Source organism: Colletotrichum orchidophilum, assembly GCF_001831195.1.
Source record: "Colletotrichum orchidophilum strain IMI 309357 chromosome Unknown Scaffold_158.1, whole genome shotgun sequence".
Classification (NCBI taxonomy): Eukaryota; Fungi; Ascomycota; class Sordariomycetes; order Glomerellales; family Glomerellaceae; genus Colletotrichum; species Colletotrichum orchidophilum.
The window spans coordinates 82080-99234 of record NW_019173114.1 but is presented as its reverse complement, the minus strand read 5'-3'; the positions used below and the strand labels follow the sequence as shown (position 1 = coordinate 99234).

General features: G+C 29.5%; 2 protein-coding genes across 2 annotated transcripts; one reads left to right on the top strand and one right to left on the bottom strand.

Moving 5' to 3' along the window:
* Nucleotides 1-94: 94 nt before the first annotated feature.
* Nucleotides 95-574, bottom strand: CORC01_12589 (uncharacterized protein; the record flags this gene model as incomplete). The annotated part of the gene is made up of 2 exons (XM_022624209.1): nucleotides 95-452; nucleotides 537-574. Coding segments are annotated over 2 exons (396 nt in total), but the record flags the coding sequence as incomplete, so codon positions are not given.
* A 2472-nt stretch (nucleotides 575-3046) lies between these two features.
* Nucleotides 3047-4612, top strand: CORC01_12588 (vacuolar protein sorting-associated protein 62; the record flags this gene model as incomplete). Its single annotated transcript, XM_022624208.1, has 4 exons — nucleotides 3047-3188; nucleotides 3277-3821; nucleotides 3879-3928; nucleotides 3988-4612. 4 exons carry the CDS (start codon nucleotides 3047-3049, stop codon nucleotides 4610-4612), a joined length of 1362 nt encoding a protein of 453 aa, XP_022469303.1.
* Nucleotides 4613-17155: the final 12543 nt, after the last annotated feature.

Below are 17155 nucleotides of genomic sequence, written 5' to 3'. Positions count from 1 at the left end.
CCAGAAATGCTTGACTCAGCAATATCGCGCTGGGGGGGAGCCGGGGGGGGGGGGGCTGGAAGCGGGGAGAATGCCGGAAGCCTGCTCTGCTTACCTGATCCCATCCCTGGATAGCGGCCGCAATGGAGTTGAGGATGATGGTGTAGTAAAGCGCCCAGGGGTGCTTCCACCGGTGCGTCACCTCCTGCCGCAGCGCGTCCCTCTCGCCCTCGTCGAGCTCCTCAATGGACTCGAAGAGGGCCGGGTTCTGGGCGACGAGCGCGCCCTTTTTCAACAGCGGCAGGATGTCGTCGGGCAGGCCGTGGGCTTGCTGGTAGACGGTGACGCGCTCGAGGAGCTCGGCTTTGGGGATGCCCTTGAGCGGGTTCTTGATCTCGCCCTCGAGGTTCCGGGTGAGTTCCGCGATGCTCTTTTTGCTCTCGTCGTGGTGCTCGGCGCCGTCCTTGTGGAACCTTTTGCTTGTTGTGTAAGTTTTTGGGCCTAGGGATCTCACTCTTGCGGCATGTGTGGGTTGGTTAGAGTGGGCGTCGACGTACGGTGATTCCGTCTCAATCCTCTTCTCTGGCTCCGCCATGATGGCTTGCTGGCTTACGAGAGAAATTTGTTGTACAAGGCTGGGGCGAAGCTATGCGCTTGAGAAAGTGGCTGCTGTGAGTGACGCGATTGCACCACGCCGGTTGCAAACCAGGCCCGTCTAAAGTGAGAGGGGGGTTCAGATTAAATATCCAGAATTACCCGTTCAACGTCTGAGGGGTGCCGTCCCTGTCATCTGAAGCACGCAAGGGATCCTGTCTCATCAATGAGATGTACTTCAAAGTAGCGGGCGTCGGGTGAGCACGCAGCCGGGGCTGTTTGTGTTGGTTGGGTTAGCGAGGCAAGGAGGGCGCATTTTGACATGGAGGGTTATGAGTTGTTACATCACGGCAGCTTTTCAGATTGCATCCGGGGTAACGAGGCAGACCAGTCAAGCGGGAGACCATTGAAACAAAGCCAGGCTTGCCAGGCCATGAGGTAGTCCGCCGACGCCTCCAATCTGAGAAAAGTGAGATGCGAGCGCCCCGAATCGGCCTGGCGCTGCTAGAGCTCTATCGACTCCCTCGACTCCATGCGGGGTTGTAACAGGCTACCTCATGCAGCTTATGCTCTAAGGACCTGCAATGGCCTGTCTGTCTGGCCATTGAGGGGGTGGTTCACCTTGGTCTCATTGGTCGCGTGGCACCTGGGAGAGGATTCTCTTGCTCCGCGGCGGGAAAAGCTCGAAGAAGCTTGGTCTGCGACAAAGCACCACAAGGCCAATTGAGGAACGCTTAGGAAGCGGGAGCCAGTAATGTGACGATCCGTCGCGTCTACGAGGGAGGTGGGATTGGGATGACGATTGTTACCACGTTGGGACTTGAGTAGACGTATGTGGCGCACCCTCCGCAAAAACGCCTTGTAAGACCGGGGTCGAATCTGGGGACGCCCCGGGATCTGACCACACGCACCAAAAGTCCATTGGGAGCATTACTGTCAGACAGCCTCGACTGGTGAGACAAGCCAGACAAGCACTGCCAAGCTTACCAAAGCTGAATTCGATAGAGGTAAATGATTGACGCTGATCTCCGCGTCGAATAGCAGAAGGCTCGGTGCTTTAAGATACTTAATGGTGAAGCTTATACGGCAGAATCTGGCAGCCTGTGTCACCCCACATTCTGATTACCCTCGCACCCTCGGCACAGAGTGATGAGAAGTCCTAAGCAGACGGCTGGACACGAGGTTTGGGGAATGAAGCAGCCAACTTGCGTTGCAACAACGATACTTGGAAACACTACATGTAGTAAAGGAAAGTAGTGAACTGTGAGAAATGGTAGACCCTGGCTAATCCAAAGCTTATCGACGTAGTCATGCCAGGCACCAATCCCCAGACAGCCGCTCAATTCCAGGCACAGCTGATTGAAATACATACTTTGCTGATTCGAGGGCCTTCGTCTCAATCAAAAGATCGGATGAAACATCCCGTAGCAACACTTTAATCCAACATAGTAGAACATTTCGGTCTCGGAAAAGATTAGACAAGCTTCAGTGTCGTCTTTGCAACCTTTCAAAGTTCGCACCTGAGAAGCTAAGTAAACCTAGACCTGATTTTCGTATCAATACGACAACAGTGCTTTATACGCCTTCATCGCTTTGAGGAGTGATGCAAAGGATTTCAAGACCCTTGTGCCCATCCGGAGCTGCTGGGTAGCGAAACGAGCGATACTGAGAAGCCTGCTCCACACAAGCTAGCTATTGTCTGGATAGCCTTCTCTCTGGCAGACGTATGCACGCACTTTGAAAAGTAGATCCACCTTAAAGAAAACGGCGCCGCCAAAGACACGACCGAATGGGTAGTCTACAAAGTTTTCAGGCCCATGGGCGGGTTACGGGCCGGCGTTGTGGAGTCGTGGTCCGATGTAAGCGCGCTGGGAATTGGCACTATCGAACGCATCTTGTGAGATTCTAGAGCCGAAGTACTGTCAAGCTAATAAGAATGGGTACTTTGGGAATCTGCCAAGTGCTAAGCGACTTTGATTTATCGTATCTTGACTTTCAAACATTTCTCCTGCTCGATTCGACGTCAATGAAGTGAATGATGGCCAAAGACCACGGGGACAACGGTCTTGACCCCTGGGCGAAGCTGCACGATCGAAAAAGAAATGCCATTACGTGACATCGTTCCACTGTTCTCCCAGATCGCTCAACGCCGGAACCAATTGCCGCGGAAGTCCGTAATGCGTAGTAAGAGGCTAAGAGCAGTGCCAACGTGGAGAATAAACGGTTGGACGGATGTCGAGACGGACATGAAAAGAGGAGGGGCGTGCAGCGCTTAGCTCCACCCCGAACCTTCCGGGCAGGTCCCGGATCCCGAGGTTCCCGTGCTGCTGCTTTCGATGGCGTGCAGGCGTGCATTGCTGAATAAGCATAAGACCCGGACACTTTTTTGAGTTTCGCGCCTAACAACAACTGGACATCTCCTCCAAAATAACCTACCACTTATCTCAAAAAAAAAGTTGTCGTCGTGCATGAGATGGCCGGTTCAGCGCCTGCTTTCACGCAGGCATTCTCAACGCAGCGTATCTGTCTCCTCATCGGCCTCTTGGTATGCTCCACCATCGCGGGGCCGGCGATCGGATCGGATTTCCGGTGTCCCGATTATGTCATCCAACACGGTAAGTCCGTCACGTAATCCGATGCCGCCGGCACACCACTGCTGCGATTAGCGTTCGACGTTTGCCAGAAATCTGATGTGGCCTGTAGCACCTCTCATCTGGCTGCACTCTGAGGACCCGTATATGCCCAGCGACCTCTTGACGCACATTCAGCACACCTCGCCGGCCCTGGATGGCAAATCCATTCCCGACATTTCAACGCTCGACCTGGACAACTTGGAAACGCTCAATCAATTTGGAGACGAAGTAGCTCTCACGTCAAACGATGATCCTCTGGGCTATCCAGAATGGATCCACGGTGTGACTCCCGATGCTGATGGCAGAATCAGCAATGCGACGCCGTGCGTCGTTGTTCTCGTCGAAAAGGGACAGCAGGACCTGGACGCGTTCTACTTTTACTTTTACTCCTTCAATGAGGGCATGAACATCAGCCAAGTCTTGGAGCCTTTTAACCGCATGGTCAAGGGTGAGAAGGCGCAGTCGGGGATGCACTTTGGTGATCACGTGGGAGACTGGGAGCACAACATGATTCGGTTCCGGGATGGGAAGCCGACTGGGATTTACTACAGCCAGCATGTTGATGGAGCGTCTCTCAGCTGGGATGATTCAACACTTACGAAGATGGATGGTAGAGTTCGTCACTCTGGTCTCCCAGCCATCGGCAACAGGAATTTTGCTGACTTCGTCTAGCCTATTGTCTACAGCGCACGGGGCTCTCATGCCAACTATCCGACTGCGGGGTGAGTATCATGAGTTTCATAAGTGGCATACTGCGGTCAAAACTGACAAAAGTTATCAGTGAACAGATACACAATTCGGTCTTGGTCGATTACTGCAACGAAGGAAGAAGGTGGGACCCTATTCTATCAGCGTACTTCTACCGCTTCGACAAAGAGTCCTCCACCGTCAACAGATTGGATCCTCCAGCCGAATCATCCCCAACTCCACCGCCTTCCTCCAACTTGACGTCCTTCTTTTACTACTCTGGCCGATGGGGAGACACAGAATACCCAATGTCCGATCCACGCCAGGAAATCGTCCCCAAGTTTGGACTGAAGAGAATCGTGTCCGGACCGACTGGCCCCCGACACAAGCACCTTGTCCGAAAGGGCCTCAAGCCAGACCAGAGGCGCAAGATGGGATGGATGGAGTGGGGCGTCGGCATTTACATGTCCTTGTACCCGTGTTGTCTGAGAGGATGGAGGAGGTGGGTTTTCATGGGACTAATCATTGCAGTCCTATCGGGTGCTGTCATTGGGATTGTCATAGCGGTCAAGAAGTATAGAAACAGGAAGTATACGAGGTTACAGGCGGAGGATATACCACTAGATGACTGGGCGCTGGAAGATGAGGCACTATTGTCTTCATCTGACGAAGAGGATGGGGGTAAATCGTCCAAATTTGCCAAAAGACATGGAGATTAAACAGAGCCGCCCCAGGTTGACCAGGGACGCTTTAAACAAAACAACAAGAAGTTCTCTGAGTTCTTGGTCATATTCTACACGAAACTGCCTTTTTGGTGTTTTTCTATTGTCTTCTCACCACGACAACCCGACTGAACTCACAACTCTCCCTCCTATTTATTTTTATTGGCCCCCGCTGTTAGCGCGGGCCATACTCAGCATATACTTTCTACTATTAGCACCCAAAACCTAACAAATGCCGGCGACGGCCGCGGCGGCCGCCGCCGCCGCTAACCCAGCGACCCCTCATATATTACGCGGCTCTTTTATTTTTATCCTTTTATTTAACACTATTTATAATAACTTTTCGATAATATAAACTAATAAAAGACTACTACTTTTTTTATTATTATAAAAATAATAATATATCGAATCGTCGCCTTTTAATTTTAAATAAAAGAGAATATTTATTAAATAATAACCGCTTTTTCTTTTTCCGTTTATTTAAAACCGACTTATTAATAATAATAAAATCTTTATATTAAACGAGATTACCTTTTAATAGGAGTATTTCTTATACGTTAATAAGACTTTAATATTAACTATTTAGGCTATTTTATATAAACTCGACGTAAATAAAAAATATAAATTAATAATTAAATATTATATAAACCTTTTATATACGTTATTATTAAATCGATACGATATCGGCTAGTTAATAAAGCCTTACGAATAATAACTTAAATTATATATTTATACCGTCTTAAAATAACGACTTAATAAAAAATAACTTAAATTAATAAAAGTTATTTTTATTAAAGTTAGCTATAGTTAAAGCGGAGTACGAAAAAAAATTAAAAACCTTTAAGTTTTTATTAAAATTTTAAAAGGTATTAAATTTAAAAATATAAATATTATAATTATCTATTAATAAATTATTAATACGTATATACTTAAGGGCTAAGATTTTATATAGGCGGTTAAAGTTCTATCCGGCTTTACAATTATTATGAAATCTTATAAAGCTCGATCGGCTATACTTATTTGCTACGCTAAACTATCTAAACAATTTAATATAATAAATATTAAAAAATCTTCGGTTTAAATTACGTATATAATTTAATTCGTCCTTAACATCGTAAAAAACCTTATTAAAAAAGACTATATTATTATAAAAGTAAATATTACGACCGAAATTAAATCCGTTATAAATTATATTTTAATAAAAGTAAGGCCTATAGCAACGGTTATTAATAAATATAAACGAATTTAAATTATTTCTTTTATTAATAAAGTCGGCCTTTTCTAGCTGTTCGATAGTACGCTCTTTAGAATTATAAAAAACCGATATAATTTAAAATAGTATAATAACTATTTTGATTAATATAAGGCCCGCTTTTATTATAAAAAAAATATTATAAATAATATAGAATATTTAAAGCGACCTATGGGGTATACGCTTTTAAACTACCGAGATATATAAATTATCGTAATTTATATTTAAATATTAATACTGCTTATTTATTACGCTTTAAAATTATTTAAAACTAAGTATTACGGGTTTTTAAGAGAGAAAAAGGTAAACTTTGTTATTATAAAAATACGCTATATAAATTAACTTAAACTAAGGTATTAAAATAATAAAAATATATATTAAAAATCGATACCTTTTTTAAAGTTATTATAACGCCTTTAGTAGTAGCGGATCTTTATAACCCCGGCACCGAGGCTAAAGAGATAATATTTAAAACGATTAATAAGATTATATTTAAAAGCGGTACTATGCTACTGTTTAACCCGATTATTATTATTAAAACCTCTATTTTAAATATAGACGACGACCCTATGCTTAAGGCCGTAAAACTAAAAAGATAAAGCTAACGCCGTATTATAACTTATAAATAAAAAGCTTAATATACTATAATTTAATTATTAAAAGAAACTAATAGTATATAATTTAGCTTTATAAACGGGCTTTAAAACTAAAGTAAATATTATTTTAATTTAAGAACCTTAGTATATTATTAATAAAAAATATAACGTTATAAAGACATATTTATATTATTACTTATATTTATTAATTTAAGATTAAGATAATAAACGGTTAAGGCCATACGTTTTTATATATATATAAAAAAGCCTTAACTTATTTAAAGTATTTATTATTATATATAAACTTTATTACGATATCGTAAAGTTATAAATTAATAATTATAATATATTTAATATTTATAGAATCCTACGTAGGAAAAATATTTTTTATACCCTACTTTATTAAAACCCCTTTTTAAAAATACTAATTACGGGCGACTTTAATATATACTACTTATTATAAAAGCTAAGCTATACGAATAATATTAAAACTAAAGACCTTACGAACTAAATAATAGAAACTAAACTTACGCTCCTTAACGAGCTAAATATCTTAACCTATTTATAAAATAATATAATAAACTTAGCTTTTTTTAATATCCCATTAATAAAGGCCGAGGTCGCTAATTAACTATATATAAACTTAAATTACTTACTTATTACTATTTCTATTTTAAACCCGGGCCCTTTAAAAAAAGATATTATACCGAAATATTATCTCCTTATAAACGTACTACCGAATTTTATATAGGAAGTAAAATCTTATACGTAGACTCTTTTCGACGATTTTAATACTTATAAAAAGCTAAATAATATAGCGCGAGCTTTAGGATAGCTATTAAGCTATACTTTTTATATAATTAATAAAAAGCGTCGATTAAATAGTAAAAGGTCTAGTTAATAAAATAAAAAATACGTAAACGTATAATAAAACTACTTTTAAATATATAAACTCGATTTAAGTTTTAATATATCGAAAGTTATAATAAAAGCTTTTTACGCAACGGTTAAAAAAAGCAAAAGTAAATATTAAATAAAAAGAATATAGGGTATTAAAACGCCCTAGGACTTATACAATATTATAAGTTAGTGAACTTTAAAATCTTAATTTTAGTTTTTTTTTTTATAAAACGGTAAAAATATAATTATTAAGTTAATTAAAAAGGCGTAGCTTTTAAAACGGATATTATTAAAAATAACTTTTAAAAAAAATAACTTATTATTTTATATAAAAGCTATCCCTAAGCGCGTTATTTATTAAAATTATATTATTTATATAAACGAAGTATAAAAAATATTACTAAGTATAAGTAATATTACGTCGAAAATAAATAGAATTACTATTATTATATTTTAGGTTATTTAGCCGTATATTTAATAATATATCTATCGATTTTTCTAAGTTTATATATCCTCCGGCTATTACCCCCTCCTATTTTAAAAAGCGGAGGTATATATAATTCTTAAAATTAATAAAAACAATAATACGGCTAAGGGCTAGCGCCCTATCTCTTTATTACCTATGTTAACTAAAAGTTTTAAAAAGATTTATATAAAACGATTCGTATATAAAATAGTAATAAGCGGAGTCCTTTATTCTTAATTAATAAGGGTACTACTTAAGAGATTAGCTATGGATATCGTAATAATAATAACGTATAATATCGAAATAGTATTCGACTATAAAAAAGTAACTACCTTAATTATAATAGATATAAAAAGGGCCTTTAACGCGGTGCTTTATAATAGGTTATATTTTTAATTAGTTAAGTAAAGTTATCTTTTAAAAGTCGTTAATTAAGTTTAATACTTTATATAATAAAAATACGCTAAAGTCCGTTATAAAGGGCATATTATTACTACGGCCTTATTAAGGAGCTTATTACTATAAAGCTTACTAGCCTTACTTATTTTATTTTTATATTATATTAATAAAGCGTTTAAAATTAACTTTAAGAAATATAAATTCGGCTATATAAATAATTATAATATTTTTTATATTAGCCCCGATTTCGAAACGATTATAATAACTATGTAAATAATAATAAATAAAATACTTATTTAAGATAAGGAAAATACCTTAAGCTTTTTTTTTAATAAAACCGAATTAATATATTTTATATAAGGATTACTTTTAAAAAACCTCCCCTCGATTTAATATAATAATACTAAGTTTATAACAAAGCTTATAATAAAGTAGTTAAGAATATATTTAGATTACTAATTTAATTTTAAAATATATATTTAAAAAAAGGTAACTATCGCCCGGAGCACCGTAGGCTATATATATAATCTTAATAAAATTTATATAGGTACCCCCCTTTTAATAATATAAAAAGCATTTTATATAATAATACTCCCCTAGGCCTTATTCGGCTCTAAGGTTTAGTACTTAAGTCCGATTTAATACGTAACTAAACATCGCATAATTAATAAAAGCTTTTTATAAATATAATATAATTTTTAAAAATAAATTATAAAAATTTAAATTACTATTAATATAAATATTCGTAGCGCTCTCTCTATTTAAAAAACGATTATTTTATCGGTATTTTATAAAAAGTTTAATATACTACTAGTTATAATATTTTTAAAAATAGCTCGATAAAGATATTTTTTACGACTTAGTTCTTTAGATATAGCTTATTTATTTATAAATTATATACGGTTTTATAAACTTAAATATAATAAAAATAATTTAGCCCGACCTACGATCTTAATTAACTTAGCGGCGTTTATTTAAAAAAATTTTTAATTTAATATTTTATTTTAAAAGTCATAGTAAAATAGATATTATTATACGCTTTTATATAGTAAAAATAAAATAATATATTAATACTTCTTTTTAAAATTTTCCTTTAAATTTCCTAACGAAATCTCTTAAATATATTATAAAAGTTTTAAAAAAAACTTTTAAAAAATTTTAAAGATTTCCTTATAATTTCCTTTAAAGAAAATAAAAAAAATTTTAAAAATTTTTTTACGATTTTTTTTAAAAAAATCTTAAAAAAATCTTAAAAAAATCTTAAGCTTTTTTAAACGCTTTTTTTAAAAAAAATCTTTAAGAAATTTTAAAAACTTCGCGGCCCTCTCTTCCTAAAATAATTATATATAAAAAATAAAAAATCTAATTATAAACTATAATAATTACCGTTATATAAAAATTAATTTCGACTGTAAAATCTCTATAAATACGATAATTTATATTTCTATAGAAACTATATATTAAAGAGCCTTATTATAAGGTAAAATTTAATATATAGGGTAAATAAATATATAAAGAAATTAATATAGTAATATAATAGTAAATACGTAGTTTCATAAAAAATATAAAAAAAAATAAATATACGTATATTAATCTATTCTTTTTAAAAATATCGCTCTTAAATATAAAAATAATTCTTATTTTATTTTATTTTAATATTTACTGCGTATAAAGCTTTAAATAACGTTAAAAAACTTAACTTAAATCTTTATTTATTACCTTCTTTACTATAATATCTTTTAAAACCTTGGTCACTTCGTTAATAGTATAAGAAAATAAAATAATAACGTTGTTAAAAAACACGTTATTTATAATCTAAACGTCTAGCTCGACTATAATTATATAATAAAAATTAGCCTAACTAAACTTAATACTATAAAAATAACCTCCGACTATCGTAATTATTATAATAATAGTTTCGTATTTCTTAACGCGAGAAATTAAAACGAATTCTTAATTATAATAATATCCCTTTTAGACGGTTTTGTTTATAAAGCGGGTAAACATAATTATATTTACTATAAGTCTAAATATAGTAAAAACTTTTATTAAACGAAAGTATAAAATAACGGATTCGCTTATAATAAAATTCGTAAAAATTATATAAATTATATAATATATAATAATTATATTAATAATACCTTTATTATAAAAAATAAGCGCGTATTTATTATCTTTTTAATCGACTATATTTAACTTAGGCTCGAGTTTATAAGCTATTTCCTTAAATAAAAACTCATAAAAATTCTTATTAATAATCAGGACACGAGCTTTCTTTACGGCTATAATAATACCTATACTTATAAATATAATATTCGTTTTTAAAAAATAAAAGGTAAAAATATTAATAAAAAATTATTACTAAGTATTTTAAAACAAATTATTATCCGTAAACTCGTTAATAAAATTAATAGCGATACGCTTACGAGAAGTTTAGCAAAAGTTATTAAATAATTAGTTAATAAGTTCTAGTCCCGAAAACTTAATAACGATAACTTTATTAAGAAATTCTCAGAATATATTTCCTATTCTTAAGTTATCGTTCTAAAAGCTAAGTATTACGGCCGCGAAGTCCTCTTTAATTATATTATTAATAGCTAAGGTTTTAATTAATCTTTATATTACTTTAAAAAAATAAAAAGACTCGCGCACCTTTATTATTAATTTAATAATAAAATTATTTCTATTAATACGTTAAGAAAAGATAGTATATATACTATCGGTATTACGGTTTTAATTAACTATAATTATAATTAGTATTCTAATAGGGATAATAAAAAAAATAAAAGTTTATAAAATAGCTTCGGTATCGATATCTATATTAAGTACGTTAAATAATTCCTTATCGTTATTAAGTTCTTATAAAAAAAGGTTAAGATTTATAAAGATTACCGGTTTTTAAATATAATTTAATAGTGTCTAATCTTCGTATATAAAAATATTATTTCGACCGAGCTTAGTAATGTAAAATAATTAAGGGTTTTTTAAAAAAACTCGTCGGGTATACTCCTCGTCCGTATTAATATTAAAATCTAATCGATTTTAAAAAATAATATATTTTATAATAAAAATATTTAATTATATATACCTACGTTCGATTACTTAACTTTGTAAACGATAAATAAAAGCTTTATTTTTATAAAAGTATTCGCTTACGCGTTTACTTAACTTAATATTTTTAATAAAACCTTTTTCTCTGTTATAAATATATAGCGTACGGAAATAGTTATAAAATTTAAAATCTCTTAAGTACCGATCGTTTTTATAAAATATATAAAAGAATCTTTTAAAATCGTAATCTTTAAAAAAATATTAATATATAATATTAAAAATAAAATACTACGTCCGCATTTTATAATATATAAGAAAAGGGTTATAAAAGGAAATCCTTTTAAATAATAAATATTATATTACTAAATAGAAATAATATAAATAAAAATAATAATAATAATAAATTAAAAATTAAAAAAAAAAAAAAAAAAAAAAAAAAAAAAAAAAAAAAAAAAAAAAATAAAAAAAAAAAAAAAATAAAATAAAAAAAAAAAAAAAAAAAAAAAAAAAAAAAAAAAAAAAAAAAAAAAAAAAAAAAAAAAAAAAAAAAAAAAAAAAAAAAAAAAAAAAAAAGAAAATAAATAATAAATATAAATGCGTAAAAAGGATTATATAAAAAATCGCAGGCTCTTATAAATATAAATCTTAACAAGCTCCTTCCTTAAGAAATCTTTAAAATTTCGTAATAATAAATAGTAGTATTATTATGCTATTATTTAATAATAAAACTTTAAAAAGTAAATTATTATTCGAATTTTCTTATTAGTTAACGACTAACTTATATAAACGACAGGGCTATTTTTTAACGGTTACCTTATTAAAAGGTATAAATAATGCCCTAATTTCTCTTTAATTTCTTAAAGGAATTAAATTATTATTCCCTCGGTTTTATTAATTTCCTAAAGAAATCCTTTCAGGGACCTTTTATTATATTATTTCCTCTAACCGTCTTAATCTTCTTCTCTTTCTTTATATATTAAATAATAATTCTCTTAGTTCTTTTAATATTAACTAAACAGCTCTTAATTCTATTATAAATATATTATATATATATTTATTTTTAACATCGGCTAACTATTATTCAAAAGTTTTTACTAAATCTAATACCTCCATCGCATCTACATCCATCTAGATATTATAAAAATAAAAATAATCCTTCTATTTAATAAAATATTAAATCTTCCGCGGCCCTCGACCTCTAATTAAGAAACGTTTATTTAAAATTCTTTTTATTTCGTAATAACTAAATTAATCCCTCTATTTTATTTATTATAAATCGTCCACGTCTACCGGTACGGCCAATAGCGCTATCCAATAAAAAGGATCCTTTTCTAAATTCTAAGCTAATATTAAATAAATTATTAATATCATTAAGTAAATATTTATAATCGATAAAAAGTCAAACCTATACGCTAATAAACCGATTCGTTTTATTACCTATATTAACTCGGTATATTAAAAAGATATCTTTTTTAATAAGTTCCTAAGTAGTTTATAACCTTTTCTTAACCGGAGGTAAACGAAATCTCTTAAAATAAAAACGATATAATAATATTCCTTATTAAATACCATTTTCATTTATATTTACCCCTCTATAATAAAAAACTTAACTTCCTTTTAAAATATATCTTTATTAAAAATAATATTTACGTCGCCTAATAAATCTAATAGGCCGTTAATTTTAAACCCGTAAAATAATTTATTTAACAAGCATTTTATTATTATAACGTATCCATTATTAAAACTAAATTATATAATAATAATACCCTTAAGCTAATTTATATTTAAATACGACATATATTATACTTATAATACGGCTTCGATAGTTTAATTCTTCTGTTTTAATTATCTATCTATTTAAAAGTAATAAATTATTAAAAATTTAAAACTTATATTAAATTCCTTCTATAAGGTTTACTAAAATTCGAACAAGAATTTTAAGTCTTAATCCGAAATAATACTTCTAAAAATTCCTTAATTATAAAACTAAAATATTTATATAAATATAATAACTTAATTTACTAAAATATACGTTATATAGCCAAGGATAATAATAATAAATTTTAAAAATTTATCCGTAACGGTCATTATTAAATTAAAAAAAAGCTAATTTAGTAATTTTTATAAAATATTATCCGTAAATACTTTAGATAAACCTATAATAAAGTCTATAATAATAATATAAAAAAAAATCGCTAGTATTAAAATAAGTTATAAAGCCTTAATTAGCTTTCCGTAATCCTTCTTTATAAGTCTATAGATTAAACAATATCGACAGTACTTTTTAATTTTTATTATTAAGTTTTTAATAACGAATTTATTTTATAACTCGTACTAGACTTGTTTATCCCTATAATATTAATTTTCGTTATAAATTATAATAATAAATTTAATAGCTACGTCGTTCGGAATATATAATCTTTACTTTCTATTATTATCTAAATAATAAAAAAGTCTTTAATTCAAATTAAATAATAAATAAAAATTTAAGTCCGCTCGTTATAATATTTTATAATATTATTTTTATTTAAAAGTTTTTTTATATCCTTAGCGAATTCGTTTTTTTATATTAAAAAAAATTAATACGTCTATAAACTAATATATTAATAATTCGTCCTAGATTTTATTTAACTATCCCTTATTATTAAAATTTAAATATCCGTTATCTAAAGGTATTCTTAAGAACATATCTAAAATAATATTACTTACCCCTAAGATATAAATATACATAAATTAAAATTATAAAAGATATTTAGTAACTAAAATAAACTAAAAATTAACGTATTTACGGTCGATTATAAATAAAGTTATTTATTATATAGCTCCGTATATAAAAGCGTAGTTAATAAAAATAATAATCGGATTCTTTTTAACCGATTAAATTATTATTCTCGTTTTACAAATAGTCTATATAAAATATACTACCTTGAATTTTATAGGCCAATATTTCTTTTTAGTATTTAAAAATACCTTATTAAAATATATAATAAATTAAATTAATATATAAAAAATTAAGGTTCCTAAGTTCTATTTTATATCGGGTTTAAAATAGAAAAGTATTACGCTATATCCCCTTTTATAAAAAGCGTCCAACTATATAAATAATATACAAAAAGGATTATAATAAAACAAAGTAATAAATTCTATAAAAGCTTATTTAATATTTAAAAAAGATATTTCTTTCTTAACGGTTAAATCGATAATTACCGTATTATAAAAATATTTCCTAACCGACCTTTAATATTTCCTTTACTCTCGGGCCTTTACTAATAAATTAGTCTTTCGTTATTAAAAAAAGTTAATTTTTATAACGTAATAAAGGATAAAATATCGAAAATAACCTATAAAACCTATCCATTTTTCTAAAATTAAAAAATTCTTAAAGAAATATATAAACTTAAATACTTTAATATAATCTTTAATATTCTAAAATTTAAAAACGTTTATATTAAAGCTTAAGAGCTTAATAAATAAAAAACCGACAAATAACTTATTAAAAAAAAACGTAATATCTTTTTATTTTAAAATAGAAAATACTTATCATAAATAATATATATACTCTTCTTCTATATTTAAAACGATAACAATATCATTTATAAATACCTAAACGTATTTTTAATATTTATAAAAAAGATTATTAATAAACTTTTAAATATAAGCTAGCGAATTACAAAAACTTATTAATATAACTATTAACATTTTTTATTTACGATAGCTAACTATCGTTAATCGTTTTTAATACTTTTTTTTAACTAAGAATTAATAAAAAAATATTCTTATATCGACCTTAATAATAAAAGCTTTTTTTTTAACCTTTTTTATAATTTCGGACTATAACGGTAATAAATACGCGTCTAGAATTATAACTTTATTAAACGCTCGAAAATCTATTATTATACGTCCCTTACGTTTTCTATTTACTTACCTCCACATTATAAAAAAAGGAGCTCCGAACGGTATAAAGAATTTAACCTATTTAACCTATTTTCTCATATATATATCGTTCATTTTATCGTTAATAAATTATTAATCTTTAATATTTTATAAGAAAACTTGTTAGCTTATTTTATATTTATAATAATTTAAAATAAATAGAATAATCATTTCTTCCTCTAGTCTAATTTATATAAGCCTAATAAATTTCTATATAAAAAGAAATTCGGAAACGATTATTATCATTCGGCGTACGAATTATTTATCTTAATTAAATATAATAACACTTTTTTAAGTTTTAATAAAGTCGTTTTTTTTATTTTATTTAATTCCTATTTTTAAATCTTAATTAAAGTATTTATTAAAGATATCTTTATTTAGCGCTAAGTTATAAGTTATAAGAAATATTAATATATTGGCTAAATAGTTAATATTAAACGGAGGCCGGATTATAATATCGGCTTTTATTTATTATAAAAAACTAAATCGTTAATTACGATAAAATTTTAAAAGGCGTAACGAATAGTTTTCGATATATATTATTAATTAATAACCTATTACGTAGTATATTTTATTATCGTAATTAAGTTTAAATAGTAACGAATTTATTTTAAACTTTTTGCTATTCGTATTAACACGAACGCTTTAAAAAAAAGCGGGATAGTTTAGTTTTATATCGCTTTAATAACGTAAGTTTTTAAGGATCGTTTAATAAAAATTATTGCTAGTATTTTAAAATTATTATAGCTTCCGATATAAATCTTTCTATTTAAATTAAAAATATTTATATAATTAAAGATATTAAACTCTTAACCGATAAAGATTCCTATTTATAAATCCTTAAATACTTAGGCTCCGAAATATAATTTTATAGTAACGATTTTTTTATTAACTTAGCTTATAATATATAAATCGAACAATACTTATCCTAAGCTCTCTATTTATTTAATACTAGTAAAAAATTAATTAAGAGTACGGTTAATTATATAACTTAATATATAAAATAAAATATTTTTGCGGATAACTAGTCGTCCTATTCCTAAGTCTACATAGGCCTATTTTTATAGGCCGTAAAGGCCGAGATTAATTATAATTTTTATATAAATATAATTATAAAATATTACGTACGGGTTAATAATTTATTATGATAAACTTTCTATTATCGTTAATTATAGGTCGATTTTAATTATATTCTAATAAGTTAAATAATAATTTTACTAATATTTTTTCTTTCTATCCAAAATAATATTACAAAACTTACAACTTAAAAAAAAAAAATAAATATCATTATATTTTAAAATATACTAATAGTCTAATAGAATAGTAACGTCGTTAAAAACATTCACCTCTTTAGGCTCCTCGTCTTCTATAATTAAATCGTTTTAACTTAATAAGTCTATAACGTCTACTCGTAAATCAACACAAAATACATCCACCACATAAAAACCCTCGTTTTACATCTATTCTTAAATAGCTATATTTATTATACCGTCCTCGTTTTAAATATATACGTCTTAAGTAATATATATTCCCTCTTTTTAATACTTATAAATAAATTATTTTCATTCTAAGCGATTTAAATTATTCCTTAAGGGTTACGAATAGTCTTCTTATCAACAAAGAGATTTTTACTACGGCCATTATATTTAATAATTTAATTAATTTATGGACGGTCGTAATCAATAAAAAAGGTTTCCTACCTAGTTTACGGTTTCCTTCAAAGCCTTTAATAATTAAAAATAAATAAATTTAAAATACCAGGTTTTAAATCCGGTAAAAAGGTTAATTCTAACTTTTAATTATATTTTCTATCCTTAATATACGTTTCGCTTCCATCCTTCTTAACAATCCACCATTTCTTAAAACTATTTGTTTTGATCGACTATTTCGTTCGGATAAAATTTACTAAAAATAAAATTAATATCCATCTTATTGTAAGCTAA